Source organism: Cyanistes caeruleus, chromosome 6, assembly GCF_971803275.1.
Source record: "Cyanistes caeruleus chromosome 6, bCyaCae1.hap1.1, whole genome shotgun sequence".
NCBI classification, from domain to species: Eukaryota; Metazoa; Chordata; class Aves; order Passeriformes; family Paridae; genus Cyanistes; species Cyanistes caeruleus.
In genome coordinates this window covers 19,783,753-19,811,600 of record NC_141706.1, presented here as the reverse complement: position 1 = coordinate 19,811,600, position 27,848 = coordinate 19,783,753, and the positions used below count along the sequence as shown (strand labels likewise).

Below are 27,848 nucleotides of genomic sequence, written 5' to 3'. Positions count from 1 at the left end.
TAGGTTGCCCAGACAAGCTGTGCATGCCCCATCCCTGGCAGTGTTCAAGGCCAGTTGGATGGGCTGGCTCTGAACAACTTGGTCTTTGGAAAGGTGTCCCTGTCCATAGCAGGGGACTTGGAATGAGGTGATCTTTATGGTAACTTCCAACCCAGACCACTCTATGTTTCCATGAATACAAACCCACTTCCTGTCCACTCACTAAAAATGAAACACCAAACCTCTGTGACTGTGCTGAGTTTCAGTTTAATCCAGTTAAAAACTAATCTATACAAAGTACAGAGTGGGGCTTCTTTTTTCTTTTTTACATATATTGCACCAGAGATATGAATTTGTACAACATGAACCAAATTTTACCCCTTCATCCTTCTACCGAAATCCCAGCCAAGTACAAAACTGAATCTCTGCATCTTTGTGGTGGAACTAGTGTCTGTATAAAGTTAGATACAGTTTTGTTGTAATCACCTCCTAAATGAAAAGCAGAATACAGGCATAAGCACTTGTGCCCCTGATATTCCAGTCCCTTATTTCTCTGTGGTTCTAGCATTCTACTTTCCGAGTTACAACAATTCTTTCCAAAACTCTGCCTGTTTCCAAGTAAATGGGATGAGTGGGACAATCGCCAACAGTCCAGTCAGGACCTTACAATCAAATGTAAGAGGTTGCACTGCAAATGAAGCTTGAACATTACATTATGTAGCCATCATGACATTTAATGGCATTTGTCAGGAGGCAGAAGCAGCCTGAAGGAATGATTTGTATGGTAGAAATGCCTTCACACCAAAGATTTCAGTCCTTGATTCTCTACAAATCTGTGGCTGTATCACTTGTCCTCTGTAAACTTTCATGCGGGGTGGGGAAAACACAGTAAGCTTTCCCCTTGCCTTAACTATGACATTTGAATAATTCCCCCTCTTAGTTTCCCTCCTCACCCTGCTACCTATCATCAGGCTACAACCCCAAAGCCAGGGCTTTCTCAGGGAGAAAGTTCATGTAGCTGTAACTGCGTCTGGGCCTCTCTGCAAACAGATGAGGCTGTTGAAGGAAATTTTAGTCTCCAGACAAAGACAAAATCAAACTGCTGTTAGAATTGCATAGAAATGACAGACAGTGGATGGAGACATCAGTTTTGAAAACTAAAAATGTCATCTACTTGCATAAAGAACAAAAAGAAAAGGTAAAACAAATGAAATTAAGTGGTATAAATGAAGGAAATGCAACATGACAACTTAACGGGATAAAATAGATAAGGAAACCTTTCTGTTCTGTTCTGGCACTGAGTTCTGCTGCATTGTGTGGAGAACATGAATATGCCCAGGTCTGATGCAAGAAGCCTTGAGCATGAAAGGAATGTGCCTGGCTTCCATCAATCAAAGTTCTTCAGAGTGAGAAATTCCCCATATGTCAATACAAAATGCTAGCAATTGCCTTCTGGGTTTTTTTTGCGTTAGCCCAAAATATTCAATTCTTATTCTGAAATGAATACCTTTCTGTAACAGAAGCATGCTTCTGTTTCTTTGCTCGAGCCCCAAAATATCTCTTTTAATGCCACTGTCAGCAGTTAGACACAGAACAGGAAGGAAATGTAGAGGATGCTAGCAGAGGTGTGTGTATCCGTTCAAAGCCGGCATCATACAATCAGAACAATCTGTGTTTAAAAAACAAAACAAAGGAAAAAACAACCACAAAAACCCTTGCAAACAAAGAAATCCACACACTGTACAAGTTATGCTTAAGACAGTTTCAGTTTGAAATGAATGAGAAGCAGGGACACTGGCACAACTTTTCAGCATTATAATAAAACTGACATGAAAATCAACTTACTCTTGTAAAATCTTGGCTTGCAATACTAGGGACCTATCCTGGTTCAACACCAAAATAATACAATCAAGTAGCACCCCTGGCTTAGGACACTTCATAACCTTAGACCAATTGCTGAAAGACCCTTAAGAGTCAACAATGAGACCTTTAACAAATCCCAGATTTATATCTGAGAAGAGCTCTCTGAAGCACATGGTGCACTTTGAAAAATCTGGTTTTATTGTAGGAGGTAGGATAATCTGCACAGAAAAAGACACTGAGTCTTGCTCTGTTTTGCACAATATTTCCATCAACATAAAAAGCTTACTTAGTAACATGCAAAATTTTGAGATCAGCTGGCATCTGATGAAAGAAATGGGAACAAAATACTGTCCCCCAAGGGCCAGTTGAGCTTTCAACTGCTACATAGAATTAATCTCAACAATGAGGACGGTTCAGATCAATACACAACAAGTGTAGTATTCCTTTTGAAGGCTTTCAGTGAAATTCTTAGGTTTCTGTAAACATGAAAAATATTCACTGTTCCATATAATTCTTTGCTGTGTTTAAAATTTAGAAAGTGCAAATTTTCTGTGATTAAGAAATTTAATTTTTATTTGGTCTCAAAGAAGAAACGGTTTGGTAGTGCTGGTAATAGGCCTTTATCTATGGTCTTTATTTCCCCATCTTTTGCTTCCAGCATTTCTGGAAAGAGCTTCTACATCAAACTAGACCTAACTGAACATCCAAGGCCTGTTCCTTGTTTCCTCTCTGAGAAGATTCTGATTCATGCCTAAACACAGAATGGCAGATATCTCCTCCCTCTTTGTCAGAGAAGAGTTCAACAGCTCAGTCCCCTGGCCATAAACCATTAATACTAAGGTTTTTCTTTAAATTCCTCCTCTATTACAGCCTCTACATGATCCCCTTGTTTTTTTCACTGATGCATTGGAGAGAAAATTAATTTAACTTATAAATCAGATCTGACCAATACTTCATCTCTAACATTCCCGATGATTTTACAGTCTGAGGGAGAAAGTTCATGTTTCGCTCTGATTTCCTGTCCCACCCCACCCCCTCTCACCCCTTCCCCACCCCAAATAATAAAGATGCTATAAAGTTGAGGCACAAGTGGTTAAGGGTGAACTTGATCAGTTCTGACAGCTGGTTCTTGGACATGTCCTGGTGGTAAAGGCTGATCACCTCCCACTGGGTGTTGTGGTGCATCTCCAGCTTTGTGTTCACCAGCTGGAAAACAAGACGAGAAACATTTGTAACTTCTCAATCAACTGGCCCTAAATGTGAAAAATCTCTAAATGAAAGTTTCTAGCATAGGGATACTCAAACAAAACCTTCTATTTTCTGGTTTATAAATGGAATCAAGAGTTTCATTGTTCCTAACAATGAAATTGGATTGAGACCCAACAGATTGCCCTATTTCTCAGTGTTACCTCTTAGATTACAAGTTGCTTTCTGCAAACAAGGTTTTCAGGAAATGATTACAAGTAAAGATTACTTTTCTGCTTTCTGTGAAATATTCTCACATAACATTGTTCTTTCTGAAATAAATCATGTTTTAATGAGACCTTTAATCCCATATTAGGAAGCTTGAAAAATAAATAATTAACAACTCGAGTATGTTACTCCTCACTGCATCAGTACTTGCAATGTTCTGCCTTTGCCTACATTTGAGTAATACTCATTTTCATAGTTTAATGAAGATTTCAGAACATGCAGCTCCATTTCTGGACTTTTTTTTTTTTTCCTTAAATTACTCTTAGTAGCTCCAGTGGCCTTCAGATTTAAAGTAGAGTCTACTTGGACATCCTTGATTCAGTAAATGAGTAGTGACCTGTTCTGGCTAATATAATGAATTCTCATGATACCTAATTAAATGACTTTACATGTTTTACATGTTTTTACATAAAATAATATATGTGTTAAGAACAGTATCTACTACAATATTGCCAGTATCAAAAGATGTATCATCTCCAATTACACACAATGATTTTACTGAAGGTGAGGGGAATTCAGGCTCTTGGAATGAAGGATCATGAAACAAAATTACCCACAGTAATAGTAGTGGGTAGTGACAGTGGTAGTGTCAAAGCAAATAAAGGGCAGGATTAAATTGGTTCTGAAATCTCGTCACTTCCCTTCATAGAACTGAGTGGGCAGAATTTCAGGGTACTCAGCAAGGTAAGCTGTAATCACTGAACATGCTCCTGAGGTTTGAAATCCCTCTGTTGGCCCTTCAGGAGCAGTTAAGAGCTCCTAGTATTCAAAAAGCTGCCTGGATAGATCTGAAGCTTATATTTGAGACCAATGTCAAGAAGTTCTTGAGCTTTGTCATGTCAGCACATGAACATAGAAGCCAATAAAGCCAGCAGAGCTTCAATCTATCTAAAGAGCAAGAAAAGGCTAATTTAGGATGAAGGGGGCAGCATAGCCCCTTTAAATCACAAAAGAAACCTGGGCAATCTACTATGGATAAGAAGTGGTAACCCGACTGTTTTGCTGCCATCAGTGATGAAATACAGAGATTTATTATGGCACTGCCTTCTCCTGGGGGTGTTGAAGCAATTGGTCATTCATAGTGCCCAAGGCTAACTTCTTGTGTCATGCTGCATCCAGTTGCAGGTAAATTGGCCACTGAGAATTTTAAATGCTTTGATTTGTTCTGCAGATTGAGACTGCAGTGCAGCCATAGATCATGGGACCTTGCCTTTTGTATGCCCCTGTTCTTCCCTGGATGCTATAGATCTCAGTACTTTAGACTAATACAACACAATCCTCCTTCTCTGCCCACTGGATACTTTGTGTTAGGACTCTGGCTTCTTACTATGGACTTAAAAGCAGTGAGATTTCAGGAGTACTTAGAAGAGTTACATACTTCCCTCTGAAAGACAGCTTAGTGAACCTCTCTCCAGAGGTCATTAAATTAAGTTAATAGTTTTAACAGAAAATATGGAGGTAATGACTTTCACATTGCAGATCTTATTTTAAAAAGTCTGTGCATCTGCACAGAAAGACACATACGGGGTTGGATTTTCAGTTCTCCACCTGGTCCTGCAGGAGGATTTCCTTGCTGTAGTTTCTTTTGTTCCATCTGTTTTACAACCTGGTGAAAATTAAAATACAACAGTTGAAAAACTTGAATTTGTCAGCTCTCTCCAATGTGACATAAATTAATACATCTAAACCAAATTTTGCAGTTATGTAAGGTCTTTCTTAGTGGGTATAGTGCAGAGCTGCTTTAATTCAGAACAACAGACTATGTTTTACTGTGGTACCATTAGTTCAGAATTCAGCTGGGACTCATATGAGAAACCAAGGTAAATCTCCAGAGCTGGGAATTGTGAAGAGACATTACACATATAAGGAGAGAAGATGAAAACAAATATATGCTGTCCTCACTCATGTACCTGCTGAAGCTCTTGTTTCTGAGCCTGAAGCTGATCATGCTGCCTCTGTAGCTCTTCCTTCTGTTTCTGAAGTTCTTCTGCCTTTTTTCTAAGTTCATCTTCCTGCTGGGAAATGTGATTTTCAAATTCCTTCAGCTCATCCTCAGTGAAGAGCTGCTGTTGATCTAGTGTCTGCAAGAAAATACATGCAAGTATGAATAGTTAGCCAACAAAGCATGGGTATTTTTTATTATTTTCTTACTAAAATTCTTTCACAGTTCACTAAAAAACCCTCAGAACAAAATAGTGAGACATGACACTGTATACATTCAATGAAAACAGCAAAATAGTAATTTCTCAGCTATTTTCTCAACAAAGCTCTACTAGGGATTTAGATGTAGGATAAAAATATCCTCTTTCTTCCAGCTGAGCTCTTATCTTCCCTTTGAAGTGAACATAATGTCCATTCATAAACAAAATGTGCATTTCCGTTTGAAAAGCATGTGTGAATAGCTCTTCCAATCCCCGGGGTGGCGCCAGACCTTTCCCATTTGTGGAGTTCACATCTGCATTACATTTAGGCTGCCGAAGCTGAATGCTGCCTTCAGCTGAGGGGCTTAACGACACACATACCAAAGCAGAGCTGAAAAAAACCAAAGGTCACAGACATGCCGTTTGGTTTCCTGCTGCAAATGCTGGTAATGGTGCTGTATGTTGTACTTGGAACACATTTTCATTACCTCCCAGCTATCTGGCTCCAAAAATTCCTTTTTCTCTGTAGCTCGCAGGAACTCTTCCAAAGTCACTAGGCGGTCCTTGTTGATGTCAACCTATTTGAAGAAAAAAATTAAGCTCAATCTAAAGAATAGGTTTTGGAGAAGCTAAGTTTTAATTTCATGAATCAAATAATAATTTTCAATTTTTTTAAATGTCCAATTTTCAAGGGACTGCCCACAACATTTTCTGAAAACTTCTCTCACAAGTTTATGCAGCTTAACAAAAACAAAACTACAAAGTAAATACTGACATTTTACTTCAAAATTCACTGGTTTTATTGGAAACACTTTAAAAAAATGGAAAAATGTTTTGTAGCTCTCTGGTAACTACTCTGACTCACAGTTACAGTACACAGTTACAAAATTATCTCCGCTGTTGGAGGGGGAGGTTTTGAAAACAAAAATCCCACCCAGCTGAATTGTGTTGGAATCATTTAAGGGTAAGGGAGGAAATGTTTCCCTTTATGACTAATAGATGACCAGGCTTGTTCTGTTCCTCAAGATTAAGGAATGCAATTGAATACAGAAATACTATGTGAGGAAAACGCAGTGGTTCAAAACATCCCCTTTTCCATTCCTGTGTCTCCTGAGCTGAAAACCCATCAGGCCCAGTGAAGGTCTTCACTGTCACACGTGATAGCTTGAGTTCTGATCCCCCTTTGGAGGGACAAAGCTGAGCTATATGAAAGATGACATTTCTCTATTCCCTTTCCTCACAACTAAATCTTATCAATTTGCCAAGTGCCAAAGCACATTTAGAGTCCTCCTTGTCTGACACACAACTCACAAGGAATTTCTGTTGAATCTCAGTATCTGCAAACAATTGAGGCTATAGAACAATTCCTTCCCTGGAACTCCTCAAATAAAAACTAGTCAGCAGCCATTACATCAGAATACAGAGACGGGGCTTGACAATTGTAACTTGGCATGAATCCCAGCACCAGCAGCACTCAGTGTGACAGGCCATCCCTTTCTGCTGCACTTAGACAACACTTCATGTTCGGAGAACTGTATTTTTTGAACACAGAAGAGAATCAGCCCCCACCTCATTCATTACATGTTCTCTCATTCTCAGCCTTTCTTCTTCCATTTCAACCATGTCATCCTCTTCATTCTTGGGATCGTAAACTTTTTCCAACTGAAATTTAACATTAGTACATGTTAGTTTGAAGAAAAGGCTGCTCATTCAAATGGCAAAGCATATCTGGAAAAGTGGTGTAAAATGTTCTCTGTGTGTGCAATTTTACTCTTTCAGCACAGTATTTAAGCAACAAGTGAGCCTTTCTTTCCTAAGAATGAAGTTTTCAGTTAATTCATGTGGTCTGTTACAATTCAGTGCTGTGGATGTTTCAGTCAAGTTGACCTCAGTGTGCACAGTCTGATCCTACATTTGATTCAAAGCAGGCAGAGGTTCCAAGTGGTTTCTGGAATGGGAGAGAGTGGCTTTTTCACCAGGACATGCAGCTGACCCTGTAAGCATTCAGGGTATCACAAGACAAATTCAGTGCCAAATTTAATGGCTCTCTTCTTGCACAATGTCCTTAAGGAGAGTTCATGCATATGCTTCTACTTGGCTTTCTCAGGCATTGAGCTTCACTTGCCCAGCCACAGGTAATTTTAAGGCCCCAGGCTACTAGTTTTTACACTGCAAAACTATCAGACTATGCTGTATCTTCATTGTAGTGAAGGAGATTATGGCAAATTATTGTAACAGTTAAATTTTCAGACAACAAACCGAGTCTTAAAGAAACTAAGAGCCTGTCTACTTTATCAGTTGTACATGTACTTCAAACTAGCCAGACATAAAATACGTGAAATTTCTGTAGCCACTTCCACAGTGCTGTCCCTGAGCAAAGTCTCACAAGTGACTTTTCTCATCAGACTTGTTGATGAACACTGAATGAGCAGAGGTGCCCAGTTTCAGAACCTTTATCAGGCTGCATCTAGGGAGAGCAGCTCTCTACACTGCCATTTACACAGGTAATACTTATCCTGCAGATTAGTTATAGAATCTCCAGCAAGCCTGGGGCACTAGAGCACTAGATTTCTGGTATCTGACTCCTATGCTTCAACTACTTTATTTTGCCTGCTAATAGGTTTTACACTTTCATAGAAATATTAAGGATGCACGAAACTTGGCGTTGTGTAGTCCAAAGCTCCCAAATATACTTGGGATAAACAGATATCCCTGTAACCATTTACTGAAAGAAGTTAAGCTTCTGAATATATTTTTTTTACCTCTTTAGTAAAGAGAGCTTCTAATTCTTGCTCATCCAGGAAACCATCATTATTGACATCTACAAAAAGAAGTTTTAAAAATACAAGTTGAGTACATATAGAAAGTCATACACATAATAGTTCTCCAGAAGTTAAGTAAAGATCAGTGTACACATTTAATAAGGAGCTGGTTACATAGGTTGTTTCTTCTGTTTAGGTTTTTTATCAGGCATTGGCTGGAGTGTATTGTCACCTCTGGTTAGTTGGACAAGTCTGAAGCAATCTTTCTACTTCTTAGATTAGCGAACTGAAATAGGTCACCACAGGATTGCGCAGACTGCAACTGCCAAAAAATATTGCTGAGAACAAGTTGTCCCCATTTAACCACTAAATTTGTAATTAGACTCAGAAGCAGCAAGATTCTGCAGAAAAACTTTAACTAAAAATATGATTCCCAAAAAATTAAAGAATTACATGAAAATCTATATAAACATGCAGCACTTGTGATAAGTGTAAGATGACTTCTCATGACAAATGCAGAGAGGAGAATACTTGATAATTAATGATCCATCCTTTATCTTATATCCTTTTACACTACCTCTGAAATGGAAATAAAAATATCCACTTCAAATTATTACCCAGCATTTTTGTGTAATTGCTTCAAAGTTTTCTATGTACTAACCTCTAAGGCAACAGGTGATTTCAGCTATTTCTGTTTTGGTAGGTTTTACAGAAATAAGCTACCAAAAAATTTCAGAAAGCTAACTTTCAAAATCTCTTTCTAGAAAGAAGAGGTAAGATTTAGTAATTCCAACTAGATGATCATTAAGGTCCCTTTGGACCCAAACCACTCTATGATTCTGTAATATATGGTTATTATATAGGTTATAAACTGAGATAAAGGTTTAGACTCAAACTAGAACACTTTTCTTTATCTAAATCATCATCTTTGGGATCAGTCAAATTCCATCTACTGTTCAACCTTTTGCAACCCTAGCCAGGCAGGATCTACCATGGGGCATTTTTTGATGAAGCATTTAACAGTATCAGAACATAAGGTTACATGGTGACATCATCACATGTAAAGCAAGGTGTTCTTTGAGATGCATCCTCATCTCTACTGGTTCTTCTACTTATTGTTTCTAGCTTCTCATTCCTCAGAAATCTAGAGGCAGGATTAGAGGGTTTCTGTTTTATCAAGGGAATACTGCAACTTCTGAAGAGGCTTGGCTCTTTTGTGACCACTCTAAAGATTAGGGGTATATAGTACTCATCTGCAGAGATGATGAGACAGCAGACTTTGTGCCTACACAAATCTCTGAGGATTTATTCCCAGCACACACTGTAAAAGCAAAGTTATAGATATGGACAGCCCTTTAAGTACCCATACTTCCCTAAGGAGTCACTACAGGGTTTTGCCTGTATGATTTTAGGAGTAGTTGAACAATAGTAGTTGAAATTTCAAACTCTATTTAAAACATTGCACAAAATTTACAAACAGTAACAAATACTTTCTCCTCTGTACTATTCAGATTCATCCAAGTTGCTTGAGGTGAAAGACTTCATCCTAAGATATAACAAACATGTCCTCAGCAGAATGCAACAAAGTCACTTCACTTGTTCATTAGATTAAAACTAAACCTCTTACCGTGCAATTTGAAAAATGTTTTGGGGTCAAATTCATTAGGATCTAGTCCATCTGCTTCTTCCCACACCTCTTTCAGTTGATCTTTGCTTCCCTATAGATTGGTTACAAAGAAAAACTATTCAAAAGACAATTTAGTGTCATTTCCCTGCATTACCTTTCCATTATGGTTTCTCTGAAAGGCTTGCTTTATTTGCTGATTAGTCATGTGGCAAATGGAATCAGTGGCATTTTCTTTCATTCCCTTTTGGTGAAGTCTAATATCTTCATTAGACAGAAAGGCCCAGGGAAAGAGGGAGTGTAAAGAAAATACATATTCTGTGAAAAGGAACACTGTAATAATCAGTCATGGCCATACAGTCCCATCCAGAAACAATAGCTGAAGGGAGCTGAATTATTTTGCCTTTTCTAGAGCAAATGGTACTGTGATTCAATTCCTTACAGGCCAGGCATACCATGCAGGCATCCCTACAGTTTTGAAGTTTTGAATGTTCTGGCTTCTTCCTTATGAATTTCATTGTCTTTGTAAGAATTCTGGCAGCAATAATACATCTGCACAGAAAGAATGGGAGTTCATACAGTGGGGTTTGTAATGCTCTCAGCAGTGTGCCCACTCTCTGCTCCCATGTCAGTAAGAGGAGGCAAATGATGAGAACAAACAAAATACACCCTTCTGTGTATTGGCTTTTTCTCTCTGGAAAGTTCACACTCAGTCACACAAGAACAGGCTGTGGCCTTACAGGATGGTGAACTTTAGGGTGATCTCCATGTTTTTTCTTCATCTCTTCAAATTTGGATTCTTCTCTCTTCCTTTTTTCTTCATCCAGTGTTTTTAAATACTCTCTCCTCTCATGTTCTTTCATCATCTCGTATTTCTTGAACTCCTCATGGCGAGTCTTATCATAGTTTTCCAGGTCACTTGTAGCCTAAAAATACGGATATATGTAGACAGATGATTATGTAACATAATCTGACATTTAAAACACTTTATTGTTCAGATTGGTGGCCGTTTTGCCATTCAGGGCAGACTGGCTGGGGGTTCCTTTCACGGGACAGTGATGCAGAAACATCTTTCCTCCCTTAGTTGTTTTGACAAAAGTTAATTTGTAATGGTTCATCTGTTAGACAATTTTTGCAATTACGTGGTGATGTAAGAAGGCTCCAATGAGTCCTTTCTCATCAGTAAGTAATAAATGAACTCAAGTTAATCAAGCCCTATACTAACAGTACCATTAACTCCTTGATCATTTCAGAATAAGAACACTTGCAGCTTATCCTACAGTTTAATGACAAAAGTGCCTTCATTAATAATGAGACTTAGTTTGCAGCAGCTTAATACAGATTAAATAAAAAAAAAAACCCAAACAATTTAATGGAGAGAAAGGGTATGAGAGGAGAATTTCTGACAAGTTCTTGTATAGAGTTTAAAGTTGTGTCATTTTCATACAGGCCAAAGTATTAAAGGATGTTTTGGTAGTGCATTCCAAAGGAACATGTTTACACCTGATACTGTCCATTATTTACATTTTACTTTTCAGATTCATTATATGTTTTAAAAAGCAATTCCAAAGCTAAGACCCCCTTAAGTATCCATTACATCCTGTTGGTATCTTGGTTGAGAAATGAGAAGACAAAACAATGAAATACATAATGAAAAAGAACTGCCCTGTTAAGGATATGCTTCTCCAAGCCAACCAGAATTTTCCCAGAAGTGATATTCAGAAATGTTTAGAAAAATTACAATATCTCTTAAAAAAAATTCTACAGAAAATGGAGCAAAAAAATCTTCCAAGAGTAAAAAAATTACACAGAAATTACCTTTCAATTTCTTTTGAAAGTATAAAAACTGTCAAATTCTCCCATCAATCTGCAGTGCTCTCTAAACCACATCTGAGACATTTTTCCCCTCGGGAAGTGTATTTTTCTCTAGCAGTTGAAAAAAGCCATGCCCTGCTTAGGCTAACTGCATCCCCTGAATAAACAGGCACTGAAAAAAAAACCACACACCTGTGACAGATACTCAATCTGCTGAACAGACACTGAATGCCATGCCCAGTATAAGCAATTTCTAATATTGCTATCTCAAATCCCACTCTGCTGTGGTTTTGCAGCTTGATATCTATATCTATATCTATATCTGCATATACATACATATATACATATATACATATATACATATATACATATATATATATATATATGAGATCCCAAAATTCATATGGCTAGGTTAGAGATGTTTATTTATATCATTTTGTGAGACTCCTATGTCATTTAGAAACAGAAATCAGAAAAAAACACTTGGGAAAAATGTACCCTTATCTCACCTGTATTTAATTTTAAGGTTCTCAGAAAGGTGTGTTTTATTCCCCAAGTTGCTTATACTGGCATATGAATGTTAAGTCCTGTTAAGGTGACATCCCAAAATTTATGGACTCTTCTGCATCATGCACACTGCCAACAGTTTTCAGGTGTGCAAGGAGAGAAATTGCTTTTCTCTGATGAAATGAAAACTGCATGGCATTTATAGAATGTGGTATATAGGAAAGGACTTCCCCTTACCAGAGGTAAAAAGCATAATAATTAAAACCCCAGCCCCCACAGTAGTTCATATCTGGCACTCACTGCTTTGATCAGCATATCCAAGTCTTTAGGTTCAAAGGTGTCAGGATTCTGATGGTTCAGGTGCTCAAACTGCTTAAGGAGAGCCTGATGGTCTATACCAGTGTCTGGAAGAAGAAGGTACATGTGTAAAACATTAAAGTAAGTTTGAAATCCAGCAAAATCAACAAGTTAAAGTCTTCTATATGGGAGCTTGTGCCTGAGGATCTCAGAGGATTGGGTGATTTCATCATTGTTGGAGGAAACTACAGTAATATTTCTAAAGTTGCTTTTCCTGGAGGAAGTTGACAAACTTGATGGTAATTTGCACTACATTCCTTCTGTTGGGTCAGTGCTGCATTGCACACAATCATCTTACATGCACAAATTACAGCTTCTGTTTCAGTAAGGGAAACTATGATCAATTTGAGCTTTACAAACTAAAAAATATATTTTATTCTCTTTTATATAAATGAAATAGATGAAATTGTGCTCTTCCAAAGCTAACAACTTGCATATTTTTCCTGCACTGGGAGAACTCAAATTCTTCTACTGCCCTGAACATTTTGCAAATGACACACATATTTCCAAAGATTCATCTACAATATGGCATAAAATTGTATCAAATCAAATGAGCAGATATTCAAATTTCATTTGTGGAAAAAAATGAAGTGAAAGACAGTGGAGACACAGGTCTTGTGTCTAAAAGCTGGAAACATTTTCTCTTCCTTGTGACAGGAGTGATACCCACCAATATACAACACACAAAGCAGTAATAACTAAACACATTTCTACCACAGCTTTTCTAGCTGTTAGTATCGTCTCTGAACACTAATGCTACATAGTAACATGCTCTTAAGAAGTGTATGCTTCTTAAGCTTCTTGTTAAGTACAACAGTTCTGACAAGCTTTTACTAGATGGCTTAGCAAAGAATATTTTGTTTAAAAAAACTGAAAAACACATTTTTGAACATCCTGTTCTTTCACAAACTATCTGCTTTACAATCAATACTGTGTTTGTATTAAGACAAAAAAGCAAATGCTGGCCAGGGCAGATTTCAACCATCATTCCTCCCTGGTGAAATCATAATTTCTGTTTAAATATATGTGTCTTTGAGACTGAAACATTTTTAGAAGTGTAATAATAGACTTAAGAAAAACCAACAAACAATAAAAATAACAGCCCCCAAACCCATTTTTCTCCATTGCTTACACTTAGGGAAAAAGATTCATTATATTTGACACTATTTACTTGCCACATTACTGTATGATCTGAGACTCAGCTCCTAATGTTCTTCTGGCCTGTACTAATCAGTTAAGTAGGATCTTGGTGAAAATGTCTAAAACCATATCTGGATGAGGACTGAATATATGCTGAATATAATCTCAAATCTGGTCATCTGGGGTTTTTTAAACCTGATCCAGCTGAGATGACAGAAAAGAGGAGGGGTTCATGTGCATTTTTTTTTCTTTTTGTAGATCCGACAGAAGACTAAGATACTAAGCGGTGCTATAGGGAAAAGATTACAAGAGCAAATAAAAGGAAGTCAAACCACTCTGTCTAGGATAGAATTCTCCATATTCTATCTTGCATAATCCAAGATGTTGTCTAGGTGTGTAGATGCAGCTGTGTTTTATAGGTAATCTAGCCATACTCGATATGAATCATTCATTGCCAAAGCTGACTATAAGCTTTGCAAAATGTTTTAACATCTTAGCACTCATCTGAATATTCTGAACTGCAATAATCTGTTCCCAAAAGTAAGATCTCATATTTACATAGTAAGATCTGAGGTACTGAGGAAAATTATTTTTCTAAAGCACACTCTGTTAGTTACTATTGACTTATGAAAGCAGAGAGGGTAGAAGTGATCAATCCATTGAACTTCAAAATTCCTAAAACAACTATGTACACACCCAGGTATCATTAGCTGCTGTCACCTAGCTGTGAATGTCACCATGATGTCGCTGGACTCCTTGTCTGCAACAGGAACAACATCCCCATAAGCATTCATTTGCATATGCACACTTCTTCAGTCTATTTGCCACATCTAAATTAGCCTACAAGACAGATCCTCATTCTAGGAATATTTTATTTGATGCATTATGTATTCAATTCCTTGGGATCCCCCTTGAAAACTTGCAAACATCTTTATAATAATAAAAAAACCTGACCAAAAAAAAAGTCCTTTTCTACCCGCTAAGGATATGATACTGTCATGTTTTTTTACTTAAACACAGTCCTATTATGCTACTGGTTCTCTGTGAGTCCTCTATGAACTGATGCATTACAAAAATAAGAGGCTGAAAATAAGACGTAGAAGTATCGGAAAAATCCACTGACAGAAACAAATTCAGTTATTTAGAGAAAGTCAGAGATAGCTTGTCTCTTCTCTCCAGTTTCCTACAAAGACAGGTCTCTAATGGCTCCAGGCCAGCTCAGAAAGGACACTTATTCTCAGCTTACTCATTATTGGTGACAACAAACAATGTACAACCGCTGGACTTTGATATTTCTCTAACACAACTCCATCTGTTAACTCACCTAGATTAATTCTGTATTCTTACCTTGAACAGAATCCATTTTAGCTTTAATTAACATTCTTAATCTTGCTACCTCTTGCCTTTTTAGTTCATCCAGCCGTGTTCTCACATGGTGGCTTACTAAATCAAGCTCTCTGCTTAGCTTTCCACTCTGTCAAAAAACAAAAAAGTCATGCAAAAACACTGAAAGAAAGAATTTCTTTAGGATTCTTTAGGATTCCCATTAGACACAAGCTGCAAGACAGCAAACTAATGGCAGTCTCTGGCAATACTGTAGCCCGTGTAAGAATCTCAACATTTTTTCAAGGAGCAGATTCAAAATTTTTATGCCTATGGTTATGGAAACAGAGAGGAATCCTAAAAGCTTTCAGAAAAGAGAATTTCTAAGTATCCTGCTCCTTCAAAGAGCAAGACCATAACCTGTAAGGAACAATGCCTAACAACATTTGTGACAAATTTCTTGATCAAACATTCACAACTGAGTTCAAAAGAACTGTGAGAAGCACACAAAATGTCTCATCCGCTCAGGGAGAGCTGTTAGGCTTGAGGGGAGGTACAAGGCAGCAGCAGCCACTGATGTGTATTGCAAGAACCTGGAAATGGAGAGGAATCTCCAAGGGTGACACCAGATACAGCACAGAAAGAAAAGATGCCACAAGCTGCCAACAGCAACATGAGGAACTAAAGGAAACACAAGAAGCAGGACCTACTTCCTAAGTCACTTTAGACTGTTTCCTGCTCTTCCCTTCCTAAATTTCTAGCTCCTGAAGGAACAATGCACAACAGCCACCACCTAGAGCCAGGAACTAAAGGAAGAAAGAATACAATATATATGGCTTATGATTACAGATTCAATTAAGCTCAATTAAATCCTTTTTTTGAAACCTACCTTTATTTCTTCTATGTCAGCAGTCTGGAGTTTCTCCCTGAAATGCTTATCAGTTTCCAAGACATCTATTACTTGCCTGAGATATTCATCATAATAAAGTCCTGTATCCTTTAAAAAAAAAAAAAACAAAAAAGGGAAATTGAGAAAAGACTATACTGACAAGCAATTAATTAGTTTTGTTTAAATACAGTTATTAAACTGGCATTCTAATCTTAGCAACACAGGCACTATGCTGTCTAAAATATCTTTGTGTTTTCAGATTTGCATCATTGCTCTATAGCAATTTATGATCCGTTTGTTTCAGCAACTGACAAGGAAGAGAAGTGTTTAGGAATCCTTGTAATACACAAGCATCTGTCATGTTAATATAGTGTCTGGCTCTTTTAAAACAGTGCAATTCATTTGTTACTGTTCTAGTTGAAACACTGAACTAGAATCGGTGAGTGGAATTTCCTAAAGTACTACCCAGTCACTTGAAGTAAGTCTCCATTGAACAGTATGCTCTTCCTGCTGTAAGCTGGGCATTTCTTCCATGTGCCACCTCACCTTTAGCAGCCCATTGAAAAAAAATAAAGAGCAAATTTAAACAGAACCTCCCCACAGCAGATAGCACACACACTAACAATTAGTTTCCTTCTAAAGTAGTTTGCCAGATTACTAACAATTAGGATAAACACTTAATCAGATCAGTTTCTTTATACTTACTGGATTTTCTACCTTCTCTCCTTCTACATGGCCTTCTGCTTTGACTTTTGTCTTATCTATGTCTATGGGTACAGCTTCCAAAGCCATTAGGAGACATGTCATCAACAAAAGATACCCTTGGGGCAGGACAGATAACCTCTTCATCTGAAATGAGACGAGGTCATAAAAATTAACATATACCATGTTATCCTATTGTACTAAGGAAAATTTTTTTACATTCCTACATAGATACCTGTAATATGACACTTTCCTCACAATCTCCTGCTCTCAAGGAATACAAAAACTCAAAGAAGAAAATACAGCCTTAATTTTTAAAGGCCATTCTTAGGCAAACGGATTTCCTCAGAATGGCTTCCACTTGTGTGCCAAACCTAAGTTGTAAATGGTGAGAGGTTTGTAACATGCTGAGGTATTATCAATAACAGATGGGAACACCTATTTAGGATGTTCAAGTCTCCCATAACTAATACTGACATTCCTACTTGGATCATGCCTTTGCTGAATTCATTGGCAAACTCCTAATGGTAATTAGGGAGACTGAGTCAGATCTTAGCATAGTAATGCCAGTGGATTTTATGTTTTAACACTGAAAAACTTTACCTAATTTGCAGTCAAGATCCCCTCCAAAATTTTTTTGCAGGAAGAATATTTTACAATCCATGTTATATCTGTATTTAAGGGGGATACAAATTCCTGAAAAATGGTATTCACACTATCTGAAATTGTTGCTGAGCCCAGGCCTTTATTAAGCCAGTTTTCCCCACCCTTTCTTTAGTGTTTTAGGTGGAGCTAACTTACACATAATTTGATGAGCACTGAGCATTTTGAGTTCTTGACCTATGTCTTCTTCCCCTCTATCAAACTTGGTTGAAAATAATTCATTCAGAAGCTGGTAAGATGGGATAATTAGATAGAGTGAGTACAGGGAATCCAGCTAAAAAAAGTAATTATGGTAATTCAGCATCTGACAGCAAAGTCAGGCTCTTGAAACAATCTGGCCAGTTCAGGCTGTGACACTCTCCATAAGAATTTTGAGCAAACTCCAGTATTACATTGGTAATATAAATCACCTCCTAGAAGGTGAAAATTGCCAGTCAAAGACTGTCTAAAGTTAGATTAGATATGTCAAAGAAAAAGACATCACATGGAAGAAATGTGCAGTCAAATCAGAAGTATACCTGCTACAAGAGGCATTTCTGTAAAAGTGCTTTAGCAAATCATGCAAGGAATTCTGTCAAAAGTACTTATGTCCACCACCACCAAATCTCTTTTTAGGGGGAGGGGTGAGAGGGAGAAACTAATTATGCTGTCAGTGCTAGTTTTCCTGACTAAATGATCTGGTACTTGACAGAAATGCATTGCTTTTGCTTGGGTTAAGTTGCCCTTTACCATGGCAATAAATGTTGATAGTGGTACACAGTTAATATTAAGCATTGTTGACACCCCTTGTTCAACTGTTAGGAAAATAAAAGCACTCATATACCAAAAAAAAATATAAAATAATAACAAAAAAAATCAAGATGTGTAGAGATATTATTTATTTTGTTTGGGATGAGGAAATAGCGGGAGATAAAAGTATATCCACCTATTCATCTACTGTTTTATATGTCAAAGGCTCAAGAATTACAAGAATTTTCTAAAACTGTCCTGGGGTGACTGTGATGTTAGATTGTATCCCCATTCATCTCTCTAGCCCAGAAATAAGTTTTGCATCCTTAAAACATCATCTGAGAGTAAAAGTGAGCGAAGGAGACCAAGTCTGTTATCAGAGACTTGATAATGTAACTTGATACTTGCTCCCCCCGCATCCCAGGACAGGGTTTTGACTACAGCACAGAAAGACAATAAGGGACAGATCACCTTGGCTTTCCAACTAGCCGAAGCAGAGAGGTCTTCCTGGTCTGTTTTCTTTCCCTTTTCCTTGAAACGAATCGAACCTGCTCTGGACTGGGGACTCGGGGGAGCACCAGGAGCTTGCACCCGTGGACTACCGGGAGCCCAGCCTGGGCAGCGGCATTTTCCAGCGCCAGAGGGATTGATAACAGAGCGAACACCCACAGGAAAGAGACCCTCTGAAGTTTGTCATCTCTTCAGAGCGGTGAGAGGTTTTGTAATTTGGTATTGTTCATTCTTGTGCTGGGTAGTGCTTTGCCCGTTAAATAAACAGGTTTTTTCCACTTCTCTCAGAGAAATCTCTTCCTGAACTGGTTGCGGGGTGGGAGAAAGGGGCCACGTGGGTTTGCTTCCCGGGGGGGGGTGGGGGCGGGGTTGAAGGTTTTCTCACAAATTTGCCCTAAACCAGGACAAACTGTTTTTTCTTAATCACATCTTCAGCAAAAAGGAGCCTAAATGGACTATGCTCTGCAAATACCCGTTACTTGTATTTTTAAAAATAACTAATATCTGATCATTACCAGATGGGATAGCAGGAGCTATTGTTGCTGCCATACTGAACATTTGATATTGGATGTCAGCACTTCTGTCAGATTCACAAGTCTGACTAGCCTTGCCTAGGTTATGCCCTTAAAACAGGGAAACAAACACACAAAGAAACCAGACCCAGACTGATTTGCTGGAACTGGTAAGTTAATTTCTATACCTCTTGCTTGCAGGGACTTACAAAGCTGATGAGTGAAAGGTTAGTTATTCACCACTGTTTTTACAAATGCCAAAGTTCCAGTACGTTGGCTGTTTTTAATTACAGAATATTGTTGTATAAATGCTGTGCCTAAGTTTGTCATTTCAACAGCATTTAATCACAGGAGATGATGATAATAACTAACAAATACTAGGTCTTTAAGTCTCCTAATCTTGATGTAGATGTCAAGATTCAGAGTAGTTCTCAGTACTACAGGTGAAACAAAAACCCACCTTATTGAAGTTCTTGCAGAGTATGAATGGGGCTGTCCAGTAATTTCTAAGGGAAAGGACGTAAGCATGCTTGAAGTCTAGAAAATGCATGTGAAAGAAAACTAATATACTCCAAAATACTTATCAAGTATATAATAATTATATATATGCACTCTCAGCATTTTGCAAAACTTTTTTAAAAAGGTTATGTATGTTTGAAGCATTAATTTTTAAACAGTGTAGCCTTCTGATAATACTAAAAATCAGGATGATTTTTCCAACCAAAATATTTTCATATATACAAAATTACAGTAATAAAAGTAAGTTAATATTATTATACACTGCTCTAGTGATGCAAGGTGTGTAAACAGTGTTTTACCAAATCATTATTGTGGCTATGAAATGAGCATGCTCATGCCAAAGAGGTGATGGCAAAGAAGCACAGAAACCCAGAAACTCAGGTGCTTCCCACAGGTCTGGTATTGACTCATTATTTGCCTATGGCAAGTGCTAAAGCCAACACTTTTAACAATGACATCTGGTCTTTGATCCATTTTAAAGACATCTCTTCAAGTTTCTGATCTACAACTTCTAGTAACATGAACAATATTGGAGACAAGGATTGCAGTTTAAGTTGAAGGGGGGCACATTTAGATTTTTCAGACTTTTCCTTGCTCCTGAGGAACACTGATACATAAAATATCCATGCTGAGCTGAAACAACTGAGATATAAGCAACCATGCTGGTCTGCCACTCCCGTATGAGGGAGCACTAATCACCTCCAGATTTGGGATGGGCTACTGGAGATATATTATCCTTAACTACGTCTGCAGTAGTCAGCAGATTTGATCTATCAAAACACCTAATAAAGGAAAAAAAAAAAAGTGCCATTGGCTCTGCTGACATTCTGTGGAATTTGTGCTCATGGGCAATGGGTTTTTTTTTACCTTTGTAATTACATGTTGTCATACGTAATGGGAAAGACTGGATGATATCAGAGTATGTTCTTCATATCTATTTGATGTAATAGGCTGCTCAGAAGACTTCATCAGGCAGTTTTACTTCAGGTTATTCAATGGGTGTTTCTATTGTGGCTTTTTTGATAAAACAAGCTAAGAAATTTCACACATACTGGGAAAAATTAAAAGCAGAGGAGCTGACTTTGCAGACAACTATGCCTAACACAGCATTTCCCACGGTATTTTGAGGAACACAACTGTGATGTAACAAGTAAACTGGAAATATATTTATTAGAATAAAAAACAATTACCTAGTGAAGACAGAGCTACTGAATTTAGGTAACTACTAGTTCAAGACTACACTCACCAAAATTTCCTTAAGAAAAGTAGGGTGACTAAGACATGAGTCAACCTTTAGAGAGTGCCAGTCACATCTGAGTCACAGACCACCTTCTACTTTGACATGTACTAGAAGAGAGAAAGCAGGTCCATTGCAAAATCTAACATTAATCACATGCCAGAAAAACTCAGCACAACTCTCAAATTCAGCAACTGTAGGGAAGAGTGAGTAAAGGCTGAATGAGAAGAAAACTGGGGTTCCCCTTCTTGTTCCGCCAAGTGAGTTCATTCCACTCTCAGCCCACTACCTGCTTTTATGAGTCCTGGACTTCTGAAAACCCATTCCTGGACACCCATCCCTTCACAGGCATTTAGAGTGCATCCATGTGTCTGACCCAGGAATGTGGCTTTCTTCTGTGCTAGAGCCACCAAGTGGGCAGAGGGTACTGCAGAGGAGGGGCAGTGTCAGTTTGCTCACTGCCATCAGCAGTATGCGATGCACGGCATACATCCTCTTGCCCTGCTAAGTGGCATATTATTATTACTATTCTTCCTACTTCTATATGCTTTAATAGAAATATAAACTGTTATGGATCTGCCCAGCTGACTACTTTCTTAAAGGCAGATGGAAAGAGCTAACGTTACAACTGTTATCTGGAAATTAAGTGATTTTAGTCAAAGACAAGTAGCCCATCTAGATGTAAAGGTAGCAAAACTGTAATCTGCTGGTATCAGAAATCAATCTTATCTTTACAAAAGGGATAAACAAACATTCCCACTCGTAGTACATAAAGAAAATTAATCATAAAACTAGTGCTACAAATACAAATGACAGTGACAAATACTGTAGTTTATAAACAAAGCAAACATCCTAAGCTTTCAGGGAAAAGGAAAAATAACTTCTCCAAGTATTCCAAAAAACAGAGTGAGATCCAAAAGAATGAGACAGTCAGCAGAAAACAGAGACACCTATGTACTTGCATGAACAGCAAAATACAACTGGAAAAGCTGCAGACTGCCTGCCAGCAATCTTGATTATTTGTTAATCACAAATTCCTATCAAGGTTAGTGAAACAGGATTGAACATTTAAATTATGAAGCGCTACAGGCTTTGAGAACTAACTACAAAATGCTACTTCTAAAGTTTTTTCCAGCAACAGTAACACAAACTGCTAAACACCTATTTTATACAGCTGCCAAGTGTTATAATACAAACCCAAAAATTACTTTTCATTAATGTAGCACCCATTGCCCAGAAAACAACATCAAGCAGGTACTGACATCTCACCTTCCCAGCAAAGCACAAGTATTTTTAATGAAGTTACACCCAATGTGAAAGTCTCTAAAACTGAGGCAAAACAATGTAGTGATATCAGAATGCAGTGTCTGCACATGTAGAAGCTCAATGGATGGTTATGATGTAAGACAGCGCAACACTGCAAAAGTCACATTGCACATCTGCACTTGTCAAACCCATGCGTGCCATGATGGGCAATGAAAACAAAAATCTGGATTCACATAATACACAAAAAACCTGCCTATACACAAATTTCACATATGCTCTGACATGGAAGTAATTAAGTCTGCATAGACACAGTGCAGAAGAGCAGGATAACAGTAATGCTCTCTATAGTCATGACCATATTTTTATGCTATACGCTAGAGAATTGAACAATCTTCACAGGCAGTGCTGAATTTAAAAAAAAAAAAAAAAAAAAAAAAAAAGAGAAAAGAAAAGAAGCCAGGAAATAGATAAAATACATCTACTGATTTTTAGTTATCTAAGAATATTCCACACTCAGTACTAGAATGAGATATAAAGTGTTCCCTCATCAGTCTGCTCCAGTCACCTAACAGCTTCAATCTTTTTTCATCTCTCTGAAACAGCAATATACCTGTCCATGTATCACAGTTTAAGCAGGAAATGTTTCATTCTATTAATTCATTTCTTTAAAATTTATTTGCAAATCTATAAATTGATTCACTTACAGAATCCTAAAAAAAACTTAATTAAATATTTGAAATTAGGAAGAAACAGATTATTCTTCTGCCATATTCTGTTTGGAAACACTAGTGTTAGTTCCCCCCAGTTTTTTCAGGAGCACTTGCTGCACAGACACCCTAAGCTATTATACCTTAAGCAAGGTATGGAAGTCCGTGAATCAACAGTTAATGCATCCTTTTCACACTGTCCAATGAGTTAATCTGGCATAAGCACAGCAGATAGGTGGCAGCAATTTTGAGAAGCAAGTGGAAAAACCTGTTTGCACTCTGTTAAGTTATAAAACTCTAATTGTGGTGAGGGTGTCTCTTCACTTGCTCAACAGTCCCCTGCACTGGGTTTGCTCCTTGAAGACATGAGCAGGAAATGACATGCAAAGGGAAATGGTTACAAGCTGCAATAGTTTCCCCCCTGCAAGTTACCATTCAAAGCACAGAAACACCTGCACCCTTCCCCTCCCAAATGAAAACTGATCATTTTAGAAGTTAATGTGCAAGCTATTAACTACTATAAGCCAGCTATTATTGCTATTTTATTATATATATATATATATATATATATATATATATGAAGTTTCATTATCCTTCAAGTATTTTTCTCTTCTCTTCTGTCAATGCTGCTTTCTAACCTCATGACTCAGATGTTGCTTTTTTTTCCTGGCCAATATCCAGCAGGTTTCACATTGGTCATGCTGTCCTAATCTTTTGTAAGAGCATATCCCACTCAGTTCCCTGCACCAGGAGACCTTCCTTGTTTTTTCAAGAAACATTTTAATCTTGTGGGGAAATAGTTCTTTATTAAACAGTATTATTTAAGTACAAAAAGGCAGTAGAATTTTTTTCCCCGTTTACTTGACTTAAATTCTTTGAGTTGTATTTGTTACATTTTCACAGCACTGGAGCTGCTTAATTTTCTCTACAACTAAAAGCTAGCTGATGGAACAGCTGCTTTTTTCAGCTTCCCAGAAAACACAGCATGCCTTGACTGTGCCTAGTACAACATTTGCTGAAAGAACAGACTTTTAAAAAATGCACTTCAGCTGATTTATTAAATGAGTCATCCACAAGTAACACAAACTATGAATGCTCAAGTGGGAAAGAACAATTTTATGTTCAAACCACATACAGTATAGGATAGTATCATGAAACAACACCACTACATCCAGAAAAACAGACACCATAGAAGTGAATTGTATGGCTGATGCTACACGTGCTTTGCTCTGTCCTAAGTGAGGTCTGAAGACTTTTATTCTTCTTGTTGCAATGTTAATGGTTCATCATTTAAAAACCTGTATGCACACATACATATACATATTTATAATATTACTTGCCTCCAAGGAATTTCCCTATCCTTGCTTAAAAAAAAAAAAAATCACTGTCTACAAAGCTATCTTACTAACTGAAGAATGTTGAAATACTAGGCTTGTTTTCCAAAGCAACTTGCTTGATTTTATTAATTCTTTCCAACACAGTTGGCTACGCAAAAGATTTATGAAGCCATTAGTCAAGCAAAAACTTGTACCGAATTCAGTGTATACTTCATAAAAATCTTATCAACTTGAAACAGAAATTAAAAAAAAAAAAAAAAATTACTGCTACAACTATAGCTTCCTGCACTCTAATTTCAGTTCCCACACAGAACATAATACAGGAGTATACTTGGAGCCTCATAAATTCATTTTTCATAAATGCAAACAGCAATTTTGTCAAGGCTGATGTATAAACCAACCTCAAATGTGCTACTACATGCAAATAATGAATTAGCTCAAACTCTAACACAAATCAAAAAGTATTTCAATTATTCCAACAATATGCATTTTTGCTCCAGTCAACAAGTAATGATGCTAAAGTAAACATTAACTATCCCAGGAATCCAAGGTACCTTTTTCCCCTTTCAAAAAAAAGTACAAAATAGTTATCCAGAATAAATCTAGATCTAACGACGTGGAGCCAGATTTAAAAATATGTAGGCACAATTATCCTGTAAATATATATATATATAAGATAGCTGCCTAAGGACATTTACGTTCACAATTTGCTAATTGCCATTGATTTCTACTTGCTTAGAAACAAAAACATGAACCAACATCCCATTCTAGTTTTATAAAGACTAGCAGGAGAAATGCAATCATGAAAAGTGTCTATACTTCTCTTGAACTACCTATGATACAGAATAATATTTACAAGTGAATGTGATTTAACTGGTTCTAATGAAATACAATTTCTTTTGTTCTTCCAACTGTCCAATAACACACACAGAAAAGAGCAAAAACTATTGAAAGTAACGTGACTTTTGACTCTGATTTAATTTGTTTTGGCATTAGCTCCTGGTCATGAACTTATCTACTAAAAGCACACCCCTATCCAAAAGGCTCATTTCTGCTACGTATCTGACAGGAACTTCAGAGAAATCTTTTCTGCTTACTGAGCAATCAATACTGAGAGCACAATGCCTCACTAGATCAAATAGCTCCACACATGAGTTCAAATCACAGGAAGCCCTGATAGTGGCTTCAAACTTAACCATAAACGATTTTATCTTTCATATGTAAAGCACCTTTGTTTAGTCAGCACAGCTCTAAAACTATTGCGTCAATATTTCCACACCTCTGACTTTTAAGTCAATGTATTTCACATTTTTTATTACCTCAGAGAACTACTGCTCTCCACTTCCATGACTATAATTTCAGTTAGGTATATATAATGGGGGGAGGGCAGTTTTTGACAGAAAATCTTTAGTTTGGCTTATATGAACATAAGGTTTACGTCAGCAGAACTCCCAGTACTGGCCAGCCAAGGTATGAAAACTTTGCCTTTAGTATTATTAAAAAATAATTATTGTTGTTGTTGACACTCAGTTTTATTTGCCCAGTGGACTTTTCTGAATATAATTTCAGACACCAAATAACAGTATCTCAGGCAGTGTTATAGAAAACTTACATCAGATGCCTTTGCATCCAACTGCTAAAGTAAGTTTTAAGCAGACCCAACAGGCAGTAAAAATTCATAATTTCAATTCCCCCCTTTCCTTGTTTATGTTAAATGTCTTGTTTAGAAGTGAATGAGATTCACATTGCTTCACATTGCTCTACATCAACACAATTTTTTTAAACTTATGTTATTTTTAAAAATATACTTATCTTTCTTATTCCGAAACACAATACTTCTGCCACCCTAGAGAATACAGAAGCAAGTAAAAGGGAAAATAGATGACAGTTAGGAGATACTGTATGTAACCAGGTTAGTAATCTGTGGCCCATGGTAGACATGGTGACTGACAAGATCATTGTGTAGTAACTGACAGTAAGAAATGTAACAGGATCTTAAGTGCTCATAGAAATGGCTTCTTCCATAAACTTTCTGTGAGTTTTAACCAGAAGTCCATAAAGGTTGCAACAAAGCCTGGTTTCAAAGTCTTCAAGTGGCTCCTATCCAGTCTTTACAGTAGGAATCCTGACAGTCATTTCAGAATTCAGAGTAAAGGTGCAATATTGAGTCAATATTGAGTCAGCTACAGGACTTTCCTTGACAGTGAGAGAACACAAAATGACAAAAACCACACAACAAAATAAATCTCCACATTGAACTTGATACCGTGGGTGCATGGGCACTTCACTGTTGATACTGTGATGGTCTCATGTTGAAACTACTGGATGTTATCTTTCCATAGCAAATAGTAGTAAGCCAAACAACGAAGGCTTTTTTCTCCTACAGGCTTACTAAACAGCGTTGCCAAATGCAAACTTTCAACAGCCTTAGCCACGTTCATTTCGGCAAAAAACATTACCTCTCTACAGCCATATCTTGACCTTTTCCACTTTTAGAATTAGCCCTGAGTGCAGCAGCCAGCCTGGCACTGGAGTACTCTCCAGAGCTCCTCCAGGGGTACTAGAGTAACAGCACAGTAAGATGTGGTCAGCTCTGGAGACCCCAGCACAGGAAGGACAGCAATCTGCTAGAGTCAGTCCAGAGGAGGCCACCAAGTTGATCAGAGGATGGAGGACCTCTCCTACAAGGAAAGGCTGAACGAGCTGGGATTGTTCAGGCTGGAAAAGAGAAAGCTTCAGTGACCGAACTGCAGCTTTACACTACCTGAAGGCAACCTCCAGGAAAAATGAAGAGAGACTATTTACAAGCGAACATAGTGACAGGACAAGGGGGAATGCATTCAAACTGAAAGAGTAGGTTTAGCTTGGATATTAGGAAAAAATTCTTTACTGTGAGGGTGGTGAGGCATTGGAACAGGCTGCCCAGAGAAAATGTGCATGCCCCATCCCTGGCAGTGTTCAAGGCCAGGCTGGATGGGACTCTGAGCAACCTGGGATAGTGGAAAGTGTCCCTGCTTACGGCACGGCGTTGGAATGAGATGATCTTTAAGGTCCCTTCCAACCCAAATCGTTCTTTGACTCTCTGGCAGTAATGTTAAAGAGCTGTGCCCTTTCTAGTGAAACCCGTCGAGTCTCCTGCCCAGGTTTTCCCTGCAGTCGTGCAATTACGAGCCACTCAACATTTCAGCCGCTGCGGCTGCCGCCGCTGCCAGCCCTGCCTTCATTCCTGCTGGCGCTCTACAGCTCCCGTCACCTCCCGCATAGCCGCAGGCCGGCCGGGGAGACCGAGGACCGAATGGAGGGGACACGGACACACGGACACACACACCCCCACACCTGGAGCCACCTTCTCGGCGGGCGCCGGGGCGCTCCGGGAAAACTTTAGCTGCGCCCCGCTCCCACCCCTCACGCCCGGCAGCCCCGAGCGCCTCGATTCCACCGCCACCCCCCGCGTCCGAGCCTGGCCGGCGGGACCGCCCCGCGTCCACCCGCGACCCTGACAGCGGCTGCCCCGCCGCCAGGCCTCCGCCCCGCCCCGCGCCGCCACCGGGAGCACCGGGACGGCCGGCGCTACCTTTGGGCCCCGCAGCGGCAGGAGAGGAACCGCCGCTTTTTTCACGGTGAAGCGCGCGCTGATGGCGGGTGCGAAGCGGCGGCTCCGACGGGCGCGCTGCGGCGGCGCTGCGGGTCCGGCTGGGCTCGGCGCGACTCGGTGCGACAGCCCCGCGGCGGCCCCGCGCCCGTTGCCATGGGCACAGAGCCCGCCCCCCGGCGCGCGCCCATTGGCCGGCGC

At 38.6% G+C, this 27,848-nt stretch overlaps 1 protein-coding gene across 3 annotated transcripts; it reads right to left on the bottom strand.

Moving 5' to 3' along the window:
* Window positions 1–226: 226 nt before the first annotated feature.
* NUCB2 (nucleobindin 2) lies at window positions 227–27,848 on the bottom strand. 3 transcript variants are annotated; one of them, XM_086893230.1, is made up of 13 exons: window positions 27,630–27,848; window positions 16,579–16,722; window positions 15,874–15,981; window positions 15,009–15,135; window positions 12,465–12,568; window positions 10,583–10,768; window positions 9,846–9,936; window positions 8,219–8,277; window positions 7,026–7,118; window positions 5,945–6,034; window positions 5,226–5,396; window positions 4,840–4,921; window positions 227–3,048 (listed from the first exon to the last, which is right to left on the bottom strand). In XM_086893230.1, exons 2-13 carry the CDS (start codon window positions 16,720–16,722, stop codon window positions 2,936–2,938), a joined length of 1,368 nt encoding a protein of 455 aa, XP_086749356.1. In that variant the 5' UTR covers window positions 27,630–27,848; the 3' UTR covers window positions 227–2,935. The 3 variants fall into 3 exon arrangements, with proteins under 3 accessions (XP_086749356.1, XP_023784846.1, XP_086749355.1); XM_023929078.2 differs by lacking the exon at window positions 27,630–27,848 and adding an exon at window positions 19,450–19,521; XM_086893229.1 differs by lacking the exon at window positions 27,630–27,848 and having other exon boundaries at window positions 16,579–16,776.

What these genes read in the sequence shown, in the direction of transcription:
- NUCB2 (XM_086893229.1), bottom strand. Translation starts at nt 16,761, where the DNA reads ATGGTATATGTTAATTTTTATGACCTCGTCTCATTTCAGATGAAGAGG. An exon ending in CTGACATAGAAGAAATAAAG is followed by an intron (nt 15,136 to 15,873) that starts GTAGGTTTCAAA and finishes GTTTTTTGACAG; the next exon opens with AGTGGAAAGCTAAGCAGAGA. An exon ending in AGAACTGAAAATCCAACCCC is followed by an intron (nt 3,049 to 4,839) that starts GTATGTGTCTTT and finishes CTTGTTTTCCAG; the next exon opens with CTGGTGAACACAAAGCTGGA.